This window comes from Notamacropus eugenii, chromosome 5, assembly GCF_028372415.1.
Source record: "Notamacropus eugenii isolate mMacEug1 chromosome 5, mMacEug1.pri_v2, whole genome shotgun sequence".
Lineage (NCBI taxonomy): Eukaryota > Metazoa > Chordata > Mammalia > Diprotodontia > Macropodidae > Notamacropus > Notamacropus eugenii.
The window spans coordinates 309636562-309652295 of record NC_092876.1 but is presented as its reverse complement, the minus strand read 5'-3'; the positions used below and the strand labels follow the sequence as shown (position 1 = coordinate 309652295).

The 15734-nt window shown below is 33.6% G+C and overlaps 1 protein-coding gene across 7 annotated transcripts in view; it reads right to left on the bottom strand.

Annotated features, from left to right (window-relative positions):
• The window catches only part of PTPN4 (protein tyrosine phosphatase non-receptor type 4), a 229992-nt gene that overhangs the window by 85823 nt on the left and 128435 nt on the right, over positions 1 to 15734 (bottom strand). For all 7 annotated transcript variants that reach the window (XM_072613348.1, XM_072613351.1, XM_072613349.1 and 4 more), the window contains 4 exons: positions 8436 to 8480; positions 6500 to 6552; positions 5951 to 6071; positions 3255 to 3342 (listed from right to left, as the gene is read on the bottom strand). In XM_072613348.1, the coding sequence (XP_072469449.1) occupies positions 3255 to 3342; positions 5951 to 6071; positions 6500 to 6552; positions 8436 to 8480 (307 nt within the window). The remainder of the gene's footprint in view (positions 1 to 3254; positions 3343 to 5950; positions 6072 to 6499; positions 6553 to 8435; positions 8481 to 15734) is intronic.

Below are 15734 nucleotides of genomic sequence, written 5' to 3'. Positions count from 1 at the left end.
AATGCCTCTGGATTAATTAAAGGAAGACAAAGATTTTGAGAGGTGGAAATGTATTTATAACCTTCAAAGAATTACAAACTATTAATTCCTATGAATTACTATTTTAACTTACCAGATTTTTACTTTTTTCATAATGAAGATGGTAAAACTTTCTTACTTGTACTCATATATTTTTATATCTGCTGAAACCAAGACAGCTCTCTCTTTGAATGTTCATTTTTGCCACATCTACACTGTTGCTACTGACTTCCTTATCTTAGTGACTGGCTATGATCTAATTTTTGGAATTTCTTTTACCATGTCTTTTTCATATGTAAGTTACTCAATTCACTGACATCATCTTTCTTCAAGTTGACTGGATAAAAATTTTTGAATGAATGATTCAGATTTAACTTTCAATTTAATCTCCTTTGATCGAATGACTTAGATGAAAAGAAATCATATTATACTCCATGATAATATTCCAAAAAATGTCTTTTATAAAACCACTTTATATTACCTCATCCTAAATAATAAAAAATAATGTACTTAATAAATAAGCAAGAGAGTTAGGGGTGTCATTTAAGTTATAAATTCAAACCCAACACATGACTTAATGTTCTCTTAAAGATCTAAAAATATTTCATGAAAACTGCTGAAATCTATAACTATGATTACTTAATTGCCTTAATTTATGGCAGTTACTTGGAATTTAGAGGATTTCCCAAGTAAAAACCTTTTAAAAAGCATATTTCTAACTTTACTTTTGATTTTATTACAATAAAAAGCAAAATATATCTAGTCACACAAATATTAACCACTTATGTACTTCATCTCAACAAATTCTCAAGAGTTGGTTAAAAACAAGAGAATACGGCTAAAGGAAAATTGGACAGCCTCGCATGAATGATCTGGGATGTTATCATTGTGTAATTCCCTTACCAACCCCTGTACTCCTTGCCATCTATGTGACTGTTGCTCATGCTCTCCCACAAATGTTTGATGCCACTTCTTTTCCTCAGTAATATCTTATGCCCTGTAGGCACCTGTTAGCCCTTAGATTATCTGTAATTTTAAGTCCTCTGAGATCAGATACATTATCAACAGAAAAATATTCTAGAGGGAGTATAACATTAGTGATATACCTGAAGTCTGGAGACTTTAATTCTATTCCTGCCTTTTATACTTACAAGCTGTGTGACTCTTATTGTACTGGTGTTAAAGAGTTAGACTCTTGCCAGTTGCCCTATTTTCATTTAGTTTGATCTCCTTCTAACTCCATTCCAACTCTGGCTAATTGTCAAGCTGTAGTATTTGTCCAAGATTACACAAAGCAATGGACTAACCTGAACGTCAAGTCACAAATCATGGCAGAATATAATTTTCATCCACTTAGTCTTTCTCAAACTAGACAACCATCTGTTTCATGTGACTAGGTGTATTATGGAGGAAGCTTTGTAGGGATTCCAAGGAACTAGTCTGATGTTAACTAGAAACAGTAGCATTTGCAGAATCTCACTATAAATCAGAAATCTTTCTTTTATTAGGACCTTATAGAGGACATTTTCCATAACAATGACAACTTAGTTCCCCGTTTCACACTTTTTCTTTAGATATCAAGACTTTACTACCTTGATGTGATATCTTCCTATTATAGACTCTCAAAATTCTGACATAGGGAAGAGAGAGCACCTTATCTGATAAGATATTTCAAGACTAAGTTTTCTACAGAATAAAACTTTCTTAAAATGAAATAGAAAACAATGTAATGTGATTGAATATTCTCAACACCTCAGCCACTCATGAGACGAACCTCAAATTTGTTTCTTAAAGAGGGAGATGAATGAACTTTTAAATGGAATTTAAAAAATTTAAGAAAGAAAGGAATCCAACAGATGTATACTAGCAGATTTCTGGGGAAGAGAACATAGTTTTGAGAAAGAAGCAACTTAATTTTTAGATCTGACCAAGCCAAGAACAAAAAAACAAAAAAAACCTTATTCTTCTACAAAATGTAGATAATTTTGTATTTATCTGATTTATCAAGTACAATAAATAAAAAGAATAAATTATCATAAGAACCTAAATGAGAAGAGTTTAATTTAATGCACAGAATCATAAAATAGAGCTCAAAGATCATGTCTTGTTGGGATTGGAAGCTCAATTCCGTGTGGACGGTCTCGGGCCGGTAAAAGTGGGACTTCTAAATCTTAGAGTCTTACGAGGCCTTCCATGAACAGCGGGGATTCGAGAAGGTCAGACTGAGCTAGCTCGGCTAGCTCGGGTATTTCCGCCTCTCCCCAGGAGATACGTGATGGGTGGAGTCTCCCTGCCCTCGAGATTGTCCCGGATTGGAGCACACCTAGTTACCTAACAGCACGGTATTGAGATGCAAACTGTGCGGCTGAAGGTTAAATAGGATTGAGGAAGCCTGAAAGCTCTCTCTTAGCACGTGTGGAGCCAAGAGGACAGTAGGCTCCGCTCCTCTTCTTTCCTCTCTCCCCTCCCCCTCTCTTCCCGCTTGTACTTCTACTTCCAACCCCTTAAGATCTTAGCCTCCTTAGGAAATCTCCCCCTCTTCCTCCTAAGGAAGACCCCCCTGCACTTGTAACTAGACCCTGAAATAAAGCTCAACCCTTGTTCGACTCTGGAACGTCCTTTCTCTCATATGTGCATCCGGTTTTGGCCAACCGAAGACCTCGGAGGTGAGGTAAGAAAGACTCGGGTAGCCCAATACAGGCCTCTAGGCCTGGCAATGTCTAATCTCACATCTTGCAGTTTAAGATTATTACATTAAAATTACTGGTATAGTTTTCAACATTTTATGTCTCAGGAAAATATACAGAAAAGGAAGAATTAAATCTATCTGAAAAAAAATTTCTGCAATCTTTTCACACTGAGTTTTCATTCACAAGGAAATATTTGCTGAAAGGATGAAAAAGGACACTTGCCTTGCTTGCAATATCATTTTCATAAAAATATTGAGTAGTTATTATAAGTAATCTACTATTCAACTGGCTGAAACAACATCATTGGAAGAAATGAACTTTCTTTTGTCTGCTTAACTGGGATTTAAATTTGACACATGTCAAAACCACTGCTAAACTGAATAAAAACACATGCATACATCAAGTAAAATGTTCAGTGCAGCTACAAGTACTCTAAAACACTTTAATGCTATCCTCGGACAAAAAAATTATTTTTTCCTACTATATAAAAGCAACTTTTTAGATTAAAGTATAACTTAAGAATATTAATATTTTATCCTCACTTACCCTTGCATAGTGCAATTCAACTCCATATAGTTCTAAGGTTCGAGCTGTGTTGAGATAATTGAATTCTGCTTCTGCAGGAGATAAGCCTCTGTAAGAACAACACTAAATTAAAAATCAGCTAAATCTCAAAAATAGATATACTTTGTATATATGATACTTTCCAAGAAATTTAAAAATGCCTTGACACTCAAAATGTTTTTGAGCTTCCTAGGACCATCATTTAACGACAAATTTAATCTTAAAAACTAATACTTATTCTAATGTGAAAACCTTAACAACCAGAACATATAAGAACCAGGAAAGTTTTTGTTGTTGTTTTTTAAAAGGCTTTCTGGCTGCTAAAATAGCTAGCTTCAATGTAAGTTAAAGAACTGTAAGGGCCTACTATGTTTTAGGTACTCACAGCCATAAACATAGAGCTAGAAAAAAATCTCAGAAGCCATTCAGGCCAAAACCCTCATTTTACAGATAAAGAAACTGAGACCCAGGAAGATTAAGTGACTTGCCTGGGATCACATAGGTAGTGAACATCAGAGATAAAATTTAAACCCAAGTCTGTCAACCCAAAAGCCAGTGTTATTTCCTTAAGACACAGTTTATATTCTCAATCAGTTAGTAGGGAAATTAAGACATGCATGTAAATAACAACAATGGAAAACAGAAATACACAGAAGGCTTACAGAGAAATTGGTAAGTTAAAATGAGGGTATATGGAATAAAAGAAAATAAAATGCCTTAAAACTACGTCACTGCGATTGATTTCCACTCAGAGATTATATACAATTTTAGCAACCCTAATTATCAGGTGCTTCAATCAATAGCATATTAAAAGCCATAAACTAGAAAGGAAAATGCATAGAGGCAGATAAAAGGATAAATGACAATAGATAGGCATCTTACAAGGAAGGAGATAAAGAAAATTACTATATTATAGTATTGTATAATAACTTAAGAGTCATAAAGATGATTGTGAATCATCAAGAAAACCTTATTTTAGAAAGATTTCAGTTCAAATGACTGAGAAATTTTTAATGGGCATATAAGATTTAATTACCCGAAAAATGCACTTATATCAGATTTACTGACAATGTCTGAAATACATTACGTGGACAACCATTTCAAAAATATCTTCCTAAAAATCAAGCAATTAAAAAAATTACTTTAGTATCTACTCAACTACATTAAAGTCTTGTTGAGACTTTACATTTTTATAAAATTCTAAAAATTAGGTATATTAAAAAATTTATGCATTCTTGTATTTACCAAGCTATCTAAAAGTTATTCTTCTAAGTAGCGCTGTCTTTTAGAGTACAAATTTCTGAAGAGAATAAAGCCAAGTGTCCAGAAAGAACCAATCCACTACATCTTTTCATCCCACAGGATGCAAACAGATGGATAGCAAAATATATATACTTACATATAATGTATAAATTATATATTATATGAAATTTATATAAAATATATATTTAGCAAAATGATAGAGGGTTGCTTTCCTTAGCTATACCATCAGTCTTAAATTGCTCACTTGTTATTACATACCGCAAAAATGAATCAACAATACACTACTGGATTTTAAATTATAGCTTAGTTTTTAAAAAATGCACTATGCAATAATAGTTGTGTCACAAATATTTTACTTGAAAATCTATGAAGATAACATATAGTGAAAGTTAAATATTTTTTAAAAGTTACTCATAAATTTAGTATCATTTAATATTCTTCTTTTCTTTATTCTCTTCATGGTTCTGTAACAAAAAAACCAAGAACTTGCAATATTTGCTAAGGAGGAATGATATGAAATGTCCATCATATTGTATGATATTGTTAAGAGTATATATAAAAATCTGAAGTAAATGATGCATTTATTTAAAAACTAGCAACTTTAAATTGTCTAAAAGAATATTTGTTTAAATAAAGCTGGTACGTTGGAAGTGATGTTGGATTTGTTTTATCACTTCTCAAATGACGCCTCATTTTCTTTTCAGTTCTTTGATAAAACAAAAGTGTTTCCATAAATATTTGTACATATGGGTCTTTCCCCTTTTTGAAAAAATCTTTTTGAGGAAGGATCTGAATGGTTTAGTGATATTTTAGATAAAGTTTCAAATTGCTTTCCAGGAAGCTTGGAGCATTCCACAGGTCTAGCAATTGGGCAACAGTAGGCCTGCTGTCCTATAGCCTTTCTTGTCATTGTCTTTATTCCTTTTGGCCATCTGCACCAATCTGATAGGTATAAGGTATAACTTCAGTTGTTTTAACTTACAATTTCTTTTGATATTAGTGATTTGGGAGCATTTTTCCATTTGCTTATTAATACCTTGCACTTCTTTTTGGGAACTACTTATTCACACCTTTTTCTAATAGGGAATGGCTCTTTTTCATAAATATATTTGAATCAATTACCCAAATACGTTAGGTATCAATCCTCTGTTATAAATTTGTTAAAAATACTTTAAAAAATTTAACTGTTTCCCTTCTAATTTTAACTACATTTATTTTGGGCATTTATTTTCAATTTTATGCAAATTGCCTATTTTATCGCTCTTAGCATTTTTAAAATTCTTGGCATTTTCAATAATTTGTATAAACTCCACAGATTTTAAAGTAAGTATCTGTGCAGCACCATAATATTTGCAGTTAATAAAAAGATGCAAATGACTCTGATTTCACTACATAAGTAGAAATTTAAAACTTACATATGTTGTTGATGTAATTTTGCGATTTCTTTTTCAAAGTCTTGAGGCTGACCAGGGATGAAAGAATAATCAGAGAGGTAGCCTGGCAAGTTTTCTGAATGGTCGTAGTCTCCCAATTCAGCTGACAAAAGAAAAATGCTCACACTTTAATTTAGAGATGAATCTCTTAGTTAATACAACTATATAGGAATTAAAATAATTTCTAGAAGGAAAAAATTTTCACTTTAGCAAATAACAAGGATCTGTCCATGTTATTCTTCAACCTCTGCCTGAAACCATTTAAATTACATTTTAACTTAATCTTACGGTACACTTCACTAAGTTTTCATATTGAAAAATCTGCAGTTTTCTATAGGGTAATGATTTTCTATGACACTGAGAACAAAAAAATGAATCAATGAAAAACATTTATTAAGTGCTTACTATGAATAAAGTATTGGGAACACCTAATACAGATGAGACCAAGAAAAAAACATACAACAACTATGTATTATTTTATAGCTTGGGAGACAGAGAAGTGTTAGGTAAATGTATAATTATAATACTTACATTGAATAGCAAAGGAAGCCAAAAGGGCAGCAGTATTATAAGGACAGGGCAATCTGATAAAAAGAGAAGATATTTATTACAATCTTTTAAAAAGCCCTTATAGCATTTATAGTTACATTTCAAAATAGTGACTTGAATTTCTAGCGACTTAGTATTTAATTATTATCCTCAAAAGAAGAACACTTTCTTAAGGCTCTCTGGGTAAATTCCTCTTGTGCTTTCCTCATCTCTTTTTCCATGTAAACTTCTGAAGACAATAACCACACCACTGTGCATGTAAGGATTGGATTAGTCTGGCTTGAATTTTATCCAAGACGCTAGAGGCACTCTTAATAAAGTATCATGTTATAGTTTGGTCTTTTTAAATTTGGGTAATGCTTTTTCTGTTGCAGTCAGCATGCTGTATGTGCATTATTTACTCTATTACAACATTTTTATATTGGTATAGTGGACAAGAGGGTTGGATTTAAAGTTAAGTGAGGTCTGGGTTTGATTTCAGCTTCAGATACTTAAAACCTCAGGATTCTGGGCAAGATGATTAACATCTCTTACCCCTAGTCTCACCTATAAAATGGGGATAAAAATAGCACACACTTGACAGTTTTGCTGTGTGTGGGGGGGGGGGGTGGTCAAGTGATCAAATAATCAACTAATAAAATTTACTAAGCATATTAATTATGTTCTAGCTAGTCAAAGTATTCAGTGCTGGAGATAAAGATCTAAAAAATTAAACAATTTCTACTCTCAAGAAGCTTACATTCTAAAGGGGAGACAATATGCACCTATCTATCCATTCATCCACACACATATAAGCATATAAAGAATGAATAAAAATTAGGAGGGGATTAGAAGTTGGGGAAGGGATCAGAAAAGGCTTTGTACAGAAGATTACTCTTGAAGGAAGAGATGGCTTCTAGGAAGTAACAGTAAAGAGGGAATGTATTCCACGGATAAGAGACGGGGCAGCACAAAGACAAGGAGATTGGAGATGGAGCACTTGGGAGATGAAGCCACTATGGCTGGCCCAGAGAGTATGAAGAGAGCAATGTACAATGAGAACAGAAAGATAAGGTGGAGCCAGCTTGGAGAAGGTTTTTCAAGCCAAACAGAGTCGTTTATAGTTGATCTCAGGGAGCAAGTGGAGTTCACTGGGTAGAGGACTAATATGGTCAGAGGTGTGCTCGAGGAAAACCATTTTGGCAGATTTATGGAGGATGTCCAAGAGTGGTGAGAGACCTAAGACAGGGAAACCAATTAGAAGGCCACTGAAGTAAACAGGAGGTGGGTTATATAAGTGCATGAACTAGGGTGGTGCTTATCTAAATAAAGAGAAGGGGTGAAAGTAAGAACTTATAATTTGGTAACTGATTGAATATGTGGGGTGAGGAAGAATGAGGAACTGAGGACAGTAGATAGGTTATAAAGCTGGGACACTGGAAGGGTGGTACTTTCAAAAATAGGGAGCTTTGGCAGAGGAGATAGATTTTGGAAAAGAAAAAGAACTGAGTTTGGTTTAGGACATGGTAAGTTTGAAGTAATTGTGGAACATCTAGTTGAAAATGTCTAATACGAAATTGGTGATATTAGACTAGAATTCAATGGAGAGAATAAGGCTGTATAGAAAGACATGTCATTTGCATAGAGATAATTATTAAAAACTATGGGAGCTGGTGACATCAATGAGAAAGAGTGTGGAGAGTGAAGAGAAGAAAGTAACAGAGAATCTGGACGAAGATAATGTATACAAACCACTCTGCATATTTTGAATCATTATGTAAAAACTTTAGCTACTATTAATGACAGGAATTAATATTCAAGATTTTGTATTCTGATAAATTTTAAGCATAAAACTCTAGATGTGAGAATACTAATGTAACCAATCAGAAAACAAAAAAAACCAATTTTACCACTGGATTCAAATAGAAAAATAGCTTACCTTCCAGTAAGAATGTCTTGTTTAATTTGCAAAAAATACTGGTATCTTTAAAAAGAAAAAGAGACATAATACATAACATATATAACGTAATATAATATATTTATACCAATATAATATATAATATAATGCATAATATAACATATAATATAAAATATGTTAATATAAATTAAGATATAATTAATGAAAAAGGCCACTTCTTATTTCAAAGTACATTTACTCTAACAAACAAAATTAAAATAAAAATTAATCATTTGACTTTTAAAATCTTATAAACTGAGATCTGCATATATAAATTAACAAAGTATTAAAACTATATTAGGTAACTATAGGAAATTTACTCTGACAGACCACTAAGATTAATGTAAAGAAAATAAACATTTCCTTTAAAAACTCCCTGGAAAGTAAAACTCTATACACAAAGCATAGATTCCTACCAACTTCCATTATAAAACTGAAAAAAAATTTTCACAAGTGTTACCAATAGGGGAAAATGTGAGGATAACTGACATGGGGTTAATAGCTTCCTGGGTACAGGATTTAGGGAATACTGTACAAAACAGGAGAGAAGTGAAGTGCCAGAAGTGGCAAGATATTAGTCAGAAGGTTATAGACATGTGGCACCATGCCTTCTGCAGAAAGAAGATTGTAAGAGCTAAGCAAAGAAGCTTGTATTTTAGCCTGAAAGCAATAGAAAAACCACTGAGGTTGGCTGAGTAGGAGAGTCACAGGGTCAGACTGGCAAAATTACTTTGGTAGCAGTGTGTAGAGTTACATAGAGTGGGAAGTGACTTGAGGCAGGAACACTCTTTAGGAGGCTGTTGCCACAACTTAGGACAGATATGATAAAGTAAATGTAGGGGGAAGGAACTGTGTGAGAGGAGAAAAGGGATTAGATGTGAGAGAGTGGACAGTTCTATTATGAAAAGCTGCTCCTCTGTGACATCATTCTGATTTCCAAAATAGGTTATTGTGATGTTAGAGTGTTTAAGATCTTCAGGAAGTAAATAGAAAAGTGAACTCCAATAATATTTACCGTATATAACATCTTTTTAGGAAAATAAAGAGAAAATTATCTAATACTTTTAATTTTATTTAATTCTTCAACTAAGGTTTAATGTACAAAGATGGAAAAATTATCTATTTCCTCATTCTAATTAGGGCAACTTTATTTTGTTTTTATCAGGCCAAACTTTTCCCAGAACTAAACACAGATGTTCTTAGTGAGAGTCAATTGTTGGGTTAAGAGCTGAATACTCATCTACACCCTTAATAAACACTAGTAAAATGTTCTTTCTATATGTGAGTTGGAAACAAAGTCCCCTGATGGCAAGGGTCCTTATGGTTAGGAGGACTAAGTTAAAGAGCAGTCAGTGATGGTGTGTGAATGTACTGTTGTTAAGTTGTTTTTCAGATTTTGTCAACTCTTTGAGTCCCCCTGGGGGTTTTCTTGGCAGAGATAATGGAGTGGTTTGCCATTTCCCTTCTCCAGCTCATTTTACAGATGAGGAACTGCAGCAAAAAAAGGGTTCACTAACCTGCCCAGAGCCAAACAGCTAGTAAGTGTCTGAGGTTGGATATGAACTCTATAAGATGAGTTCTAAGCCCAATGCCACTTAGCTGTATGACCAAAAGCAAGGCACTTAACATATCCATTTCTCTGGGCAAAACTGTAAGACTCAAACTAGCTGAGGATTTGCACAAAGTAGAAGGAATTTTCACATTCAAAGTTTCTCACACTGATGAAATCACAGGTTTAGACTCAAAAAACTGAAATATACTTATTAGTTTTTCTTAGCATGGTCAATAATATACAAAGAATCAAAAAAAGGCAATTTTGAAAATAGACCTTTTAATAAGACAAACACTAAAACCTCTCAGGTTTAAGAATACTACAGATTTCTAAACCACATAGCAATATCTATTGACAATATCTAGTCAATTAATATTTAATGAGCATCTACTATGTACAGAGCCCTGTTCTAGATACAATAAAGGGACAAAAAAGAAATTATATGATACCTAGAATTATTACTTCAAGAAAAATCCTAATTTTAATAGTATCAATCAGAACCTTCTGTTTTTAGATAGGAAGCTGTCTTGTGTTTTCCCTCCTGAGGCATATCTCTGCCCCGCTGGAAGTCCTACTATTGACACTAGCCTCAGTCATAAGAGATATAATGACTGCATTATACTTCTCATTCTATTGAATCTGAAAGTCAAGATCAACTAAGTAATCATAAAAACTAGCAGAAGCTTTGGTCACACACAAAAGTCATTGGAGAATCAACACTGGAAATCAAAACTAAATGAAAAACTGCCTGAAAACTGAATAGCAGGCAATTAATCAAGTACCTGGCCCAAAAGTTCCAGTTATTCTGAATGGAATCTCTCTCTTCCAATTGGATTTCATTAATAATACAGAGAAATGCTGACAATTTTCATAAATTCATAAATAATTTTTTATTTCATAACCTACTATTTTAACAGAAGGTATTACTATTTACTTCAATTATTTTTCACTTGAATCTGACAGATTCTTTAAGTAAACAATAAAATCATCTGCAAACACCAATGATTTTGTTTCTTCCTTGCCTACATGACATATTCCTTCAACTTCTTTTCCTTATCTTATTGCTATATCAAGGATTTCAGGAACTACATATAAACAGTGAGGACAACAGACAAAACTTTGTCTTTGATCTTATATAAATTATCTGGTGATTATCTTAACAAGATATATTAAGGGCTTATAGGAGGATAACTACAAAATACTCTTTACAAAAATAAAAGTCTTAAATAATTGAAGAACTATTAATTTTTTATGGTTTTGTCAAGCTAATGAAATATTTTATTTTCATTTCTTTTCATTCTGACCTTAAACACTAAATAAAATATGCATTTCTAAATACACTGTAGGGAGGCGGAGCCAAGATGTCAGAGTAACAGCAGGCACTTTGTAGAGTGCTGCCCTCAAGCCCAGCCAAATACCTGTAAAAAAAATGACTCTAAACAAATTCTGGAGCTGCAGAACCCACAGAATGACGGAGTGAAGCAAACCTCCAGCCCAAGACAGCCTGGAAGGTCGCCCAGAAGGGTCTATTGCTCCACACAGGGGGCAGGGCATCGTCCAGCGTGGGCTGTGCTGGCACAGACAGGACCTGAGCAGACCTTGGGGAGACTGAATCTCTCACACCTGTAGTGCTTTCCAGACTTTATGAACCCAAAACACTGAGGATAAATTGGAAGGTCAGTGGGAAAAGCCAGTGGGGCCAGTATGGGAGAGTGGGCCAGCCCCAGCCCTAGGGCGGCAGAGGGGGTAGAGGGCAGAGAAACCTAGGGGCAGCTGCAGCCACTGTTTCTGGACCTCTAGGCCCATAGATTGTGGGTGAATCGAGCAGCTGACAGTACACCTCCAACCCCACTGGAAGCAGAGAACTACATTGATGAAGAGGTCAAAAGTCAAGTAAATGGCTGGGGAAATGAGCAAAAACTGGAAAAAGAATCAGACTACAGAATCTTACTTTGGGGACAAGGAAGACCAAAGCAAGCAAACAGAAGAAAACAAAGTCAAAGCTCCTCCATCCAAAGCCTCTAAATACACTGTAGAAGAGAATATTATACATGAAACTGACTCCCATTTACAAAGGGTTTTGCTTTTTTTTTTTAAAGCAAACAATAAATTCTACATTTACCTTTTAAAAGTACCCTGCTTCTCTCTAAGGCCTTCTAACCTTTCTATTAAACCCTACTACTAGCTGTCTTCTCTCTCCCTTCTATTCTCCCTCCAATTAAAAAAAATCTTTCTAACACATATACATAGTAAAGTAAAACAAATTACTGCAATGACCACATCCTAAAACTGCATATCTCATTCTGCATTTTGAGTTCATTGTCTGTATCAGGAGGTAGTTACATCAGTACTCTAGAGCTGTGGCTGGTCAAGCAGAACCAGAAGAATTTATACAGTTATAGTAACATCTTAAAGACAAACAGCTTTAAAAATTTAATTCCCACTTTGCTCTGCACTAGTTGTCTGAAACCATTTCTCTTTAATATTTTCTTATCATAGAATGACATTTCATACTATACTACATACTGTATTTTGTTCAACCACCCCCCAATTTATGGGTTCCTTCCTAGTTATTACTTTTTTTTTTTTTTAGCTATTTTAAGTATCTTGATTCATGAGTCCTTTTTGTCTTTCTTTTGGGTTCTTTTTTTGGCATAGGCCTAGAATCAATTTTGCTGGGTCACAACTTCGGGGAAATAGTTTCAAATGGCTTTCTAGAATGGTCATATCAATTTATAGCTCCACTGTACCTAACGTAAGTACCACATGTCTTATAACCTCTCCAAAATTTTCATTTTCTTTTACTTGTCATCTTTGCCAAATGGAAAAAGGCAGATCCTTAGAAATACTGTAATTTGTATTTCTCTATTAATAACTTGGTATATTTTTTCATATAGCTGTTGACAGCTTGAATTTCTTTCTTTGATGAGTGTCTATTCATATTCTCTGATCACTTGCTTATGTACTGAGAAACTGAGTCAATGTAATGGAAATAACAATACTGCTGAAATTAATTTACTGTTTTAGTGTCACAGCAATCAAACTACTAAAGAGTTACTTTGTAAAACTAGATGAAAAGTTAACAAAATTCATCTGTAGCAACAAAAGGCCAAGAAATAAAAATTCTTAAGGTATAAATAAAATACATATAATATATTATTATTTATTATATTACATATAAAATATATAATATATAAAATAAAAATTCTTAATTGCTTATTAGCAATTTTCATTAGCAAAAGTTTCACATTTGAAATATTCATCAAAACTATTCAAAAAGTTGATGGATGGAATAAATCAGGTAAACAAAGCCTAGCAAGAATAAATCGAAGGACACCAACTACTGGAGAAAGGACTTGCTATTTGACAGAAAGCACTAGGAAGACTGAAAAGCAGTCCGACTAACATTGCACAATGGACATCACAAAAAATCCAGTTGGAAACACGATCTAAATAAAAAGGATCAAGTCATAAACAAATTAGAAAAGAGAAGAAAATATTTTCAACAACTATATATATGGCAACTCTTACCTAAAACACAGGACTGAGTGACCATAAAAGGTAAAATGGTCAGTTTTGATTACATAAAAGTGAAAACCCTGTGTATATGTGAAATAAATAACATTAAAATGAGAGGGAAACAATTATTTGGAAAAAATATTCTTAGCAAATTTCTTAGGCAAGGGCCTAATAGTAAAGAAGATATATAAAGAATTGATACAAATATGTAAGAAAAAGAGCCAATTTCATATATATGTATATATGTAGGTAAAAGATATGAAAAAGCAATTTTAGAACAAAGAAATGCAACCACGTGAAAAGAGGGTTCCAAATCACTGAGAGAAATTTAAATGAAAACCACTCAGGTTCTACTTCACACGACAAAAGGAGAAAATAGTAATTGTTGGAGTTTGTGAGAAGGAAAGGACACCAAAATATAGCTGATATAGTTGTGAACCATTCTGTACAATATTTGAAACTGTATCCCATCAATCATTAAACTGTTTATCTTCTGACCCAGTGACACCACTATTAGCATTCCCCACAGAGGTCAAGTACAGAGGGAAAGGACTCATATATACAATAATATTTACAACAGCCCTTTGTTGTAGTGAGAATACTGGACTAAAATGGGTGTCTATCAGCTGGGGAGAAGATTAAGAAACTGGCATTTGAATGGACTGCAGGGATAGGCAAACTAGGGACTGCCTGGTTTAACTGGCAACTAAGAATGGTTTCTACATTTTTAAATGCAATGAGTCTTTATTAACAAATACACAAACTATCCATAGCAACCTGGTTGCGAAAAAAAAAACAGGCCAGGGATTGTGCTAAGTCGTATTAATAGAATGTTACTAAGACATAAGAAATGATGAGTAGGACAGATATAACATCCATTTTGGACGTATCATGGACTGCGGTGCAAGGAGTTTGTATATATCAGATTTCTATCAGACTACTTTTTAGTTTTCCCAACAATTGTTTTTTTTAAACAAGTAAGTTTTTTCCTAAGTAATTATGTTTTCCACTTTATCAAGCAATGGGTTATTGAGTTCTATAGTTCCTGAATTTCCCTTATCTAGTCTGTTCCACTAATCTATCTCTCTAAATAATACCAGATAGATTTGATAACTGCTGCTTTATCATGCTGTTTGAGGACCAGAAGTACTATTTATTCCCCCTTTGTCCCTACTTTTTCTCATCATTTCCCTTGATACTGCAGATCTTTTTTTTCCCTTCCAAATGCTAATTTTTTAATTCAAATATTGGTACACCATTAAAAGTATAAATTAACTTAAGTAATACTGTGATTTTTATCGTATTGCCAAAGCCCAGCCATGAGCATTTAACATTTCTCCAGATACTTAAGTAATTATTTCTGTAGGAGCACTTTGAGTCTATAAAAATCTCGTGTCCTTCGGTAGGCTGATTCCAGGTATTTTATGCACTTTGTAGTTGTTTCAAATGTAAAACTGTTACTTGTGCTCTGTTACTATTACACAGAAGTTTCACTGATTGCTGATGAGGATTTACTTTGTATTCTGTAACTGTGCTGAAACTACTGCCTCAGTGAGCTTCTTTGCTGATTCCCTAGGGTTTTCCTAGAAAACCATCATATCATTAGCAAATAGGGATAGTTTCATCTTCTCTTTACCTATCTCTATGCATATAATTTCTTTCTCTTGTCTTTTTGCTGTTGCTAGCATTTCCAGATCTATATCAAATAATACTGGGGAAAATGAGCATCCTTGTCTTATGCTCATAATTGCTGGGAGACATTTTAGTATATTCCCATTATATATCATGCTTGCTTTTGGTTTTAGATTTTTTTGATATTAAAAATGTCTATTTATATACTTTGTAGGGTTTTTACCATAAAAGTTGCATTTTATCAAAGGCTTTTTCTGTATTTTTTGTGATAAGCATGTGGTTTTGGATGTTTTGGTTTTTAATGATTATGATGATTGTTCTGCTAATGTAGAACCATCCCAGCATCCCTGATTTATATCCTCCTTGGTCATAATAAATGATTTCTTGGATAAATTGCTATAGTGGGTGTGACAGGATTGTTTTAAAATTTTTGAGTCAAAGTTCATTAATAACATTGCACTATCATTTTCTTTCTGTGTTATCTTTCTATAGTTTAAGTATTAAGAACACAGTGGGAAACTTGTGGCCTCCAGGCCACATGTCCTCAAGTACAGCCCTTTGACTGAATCCAAACTTCA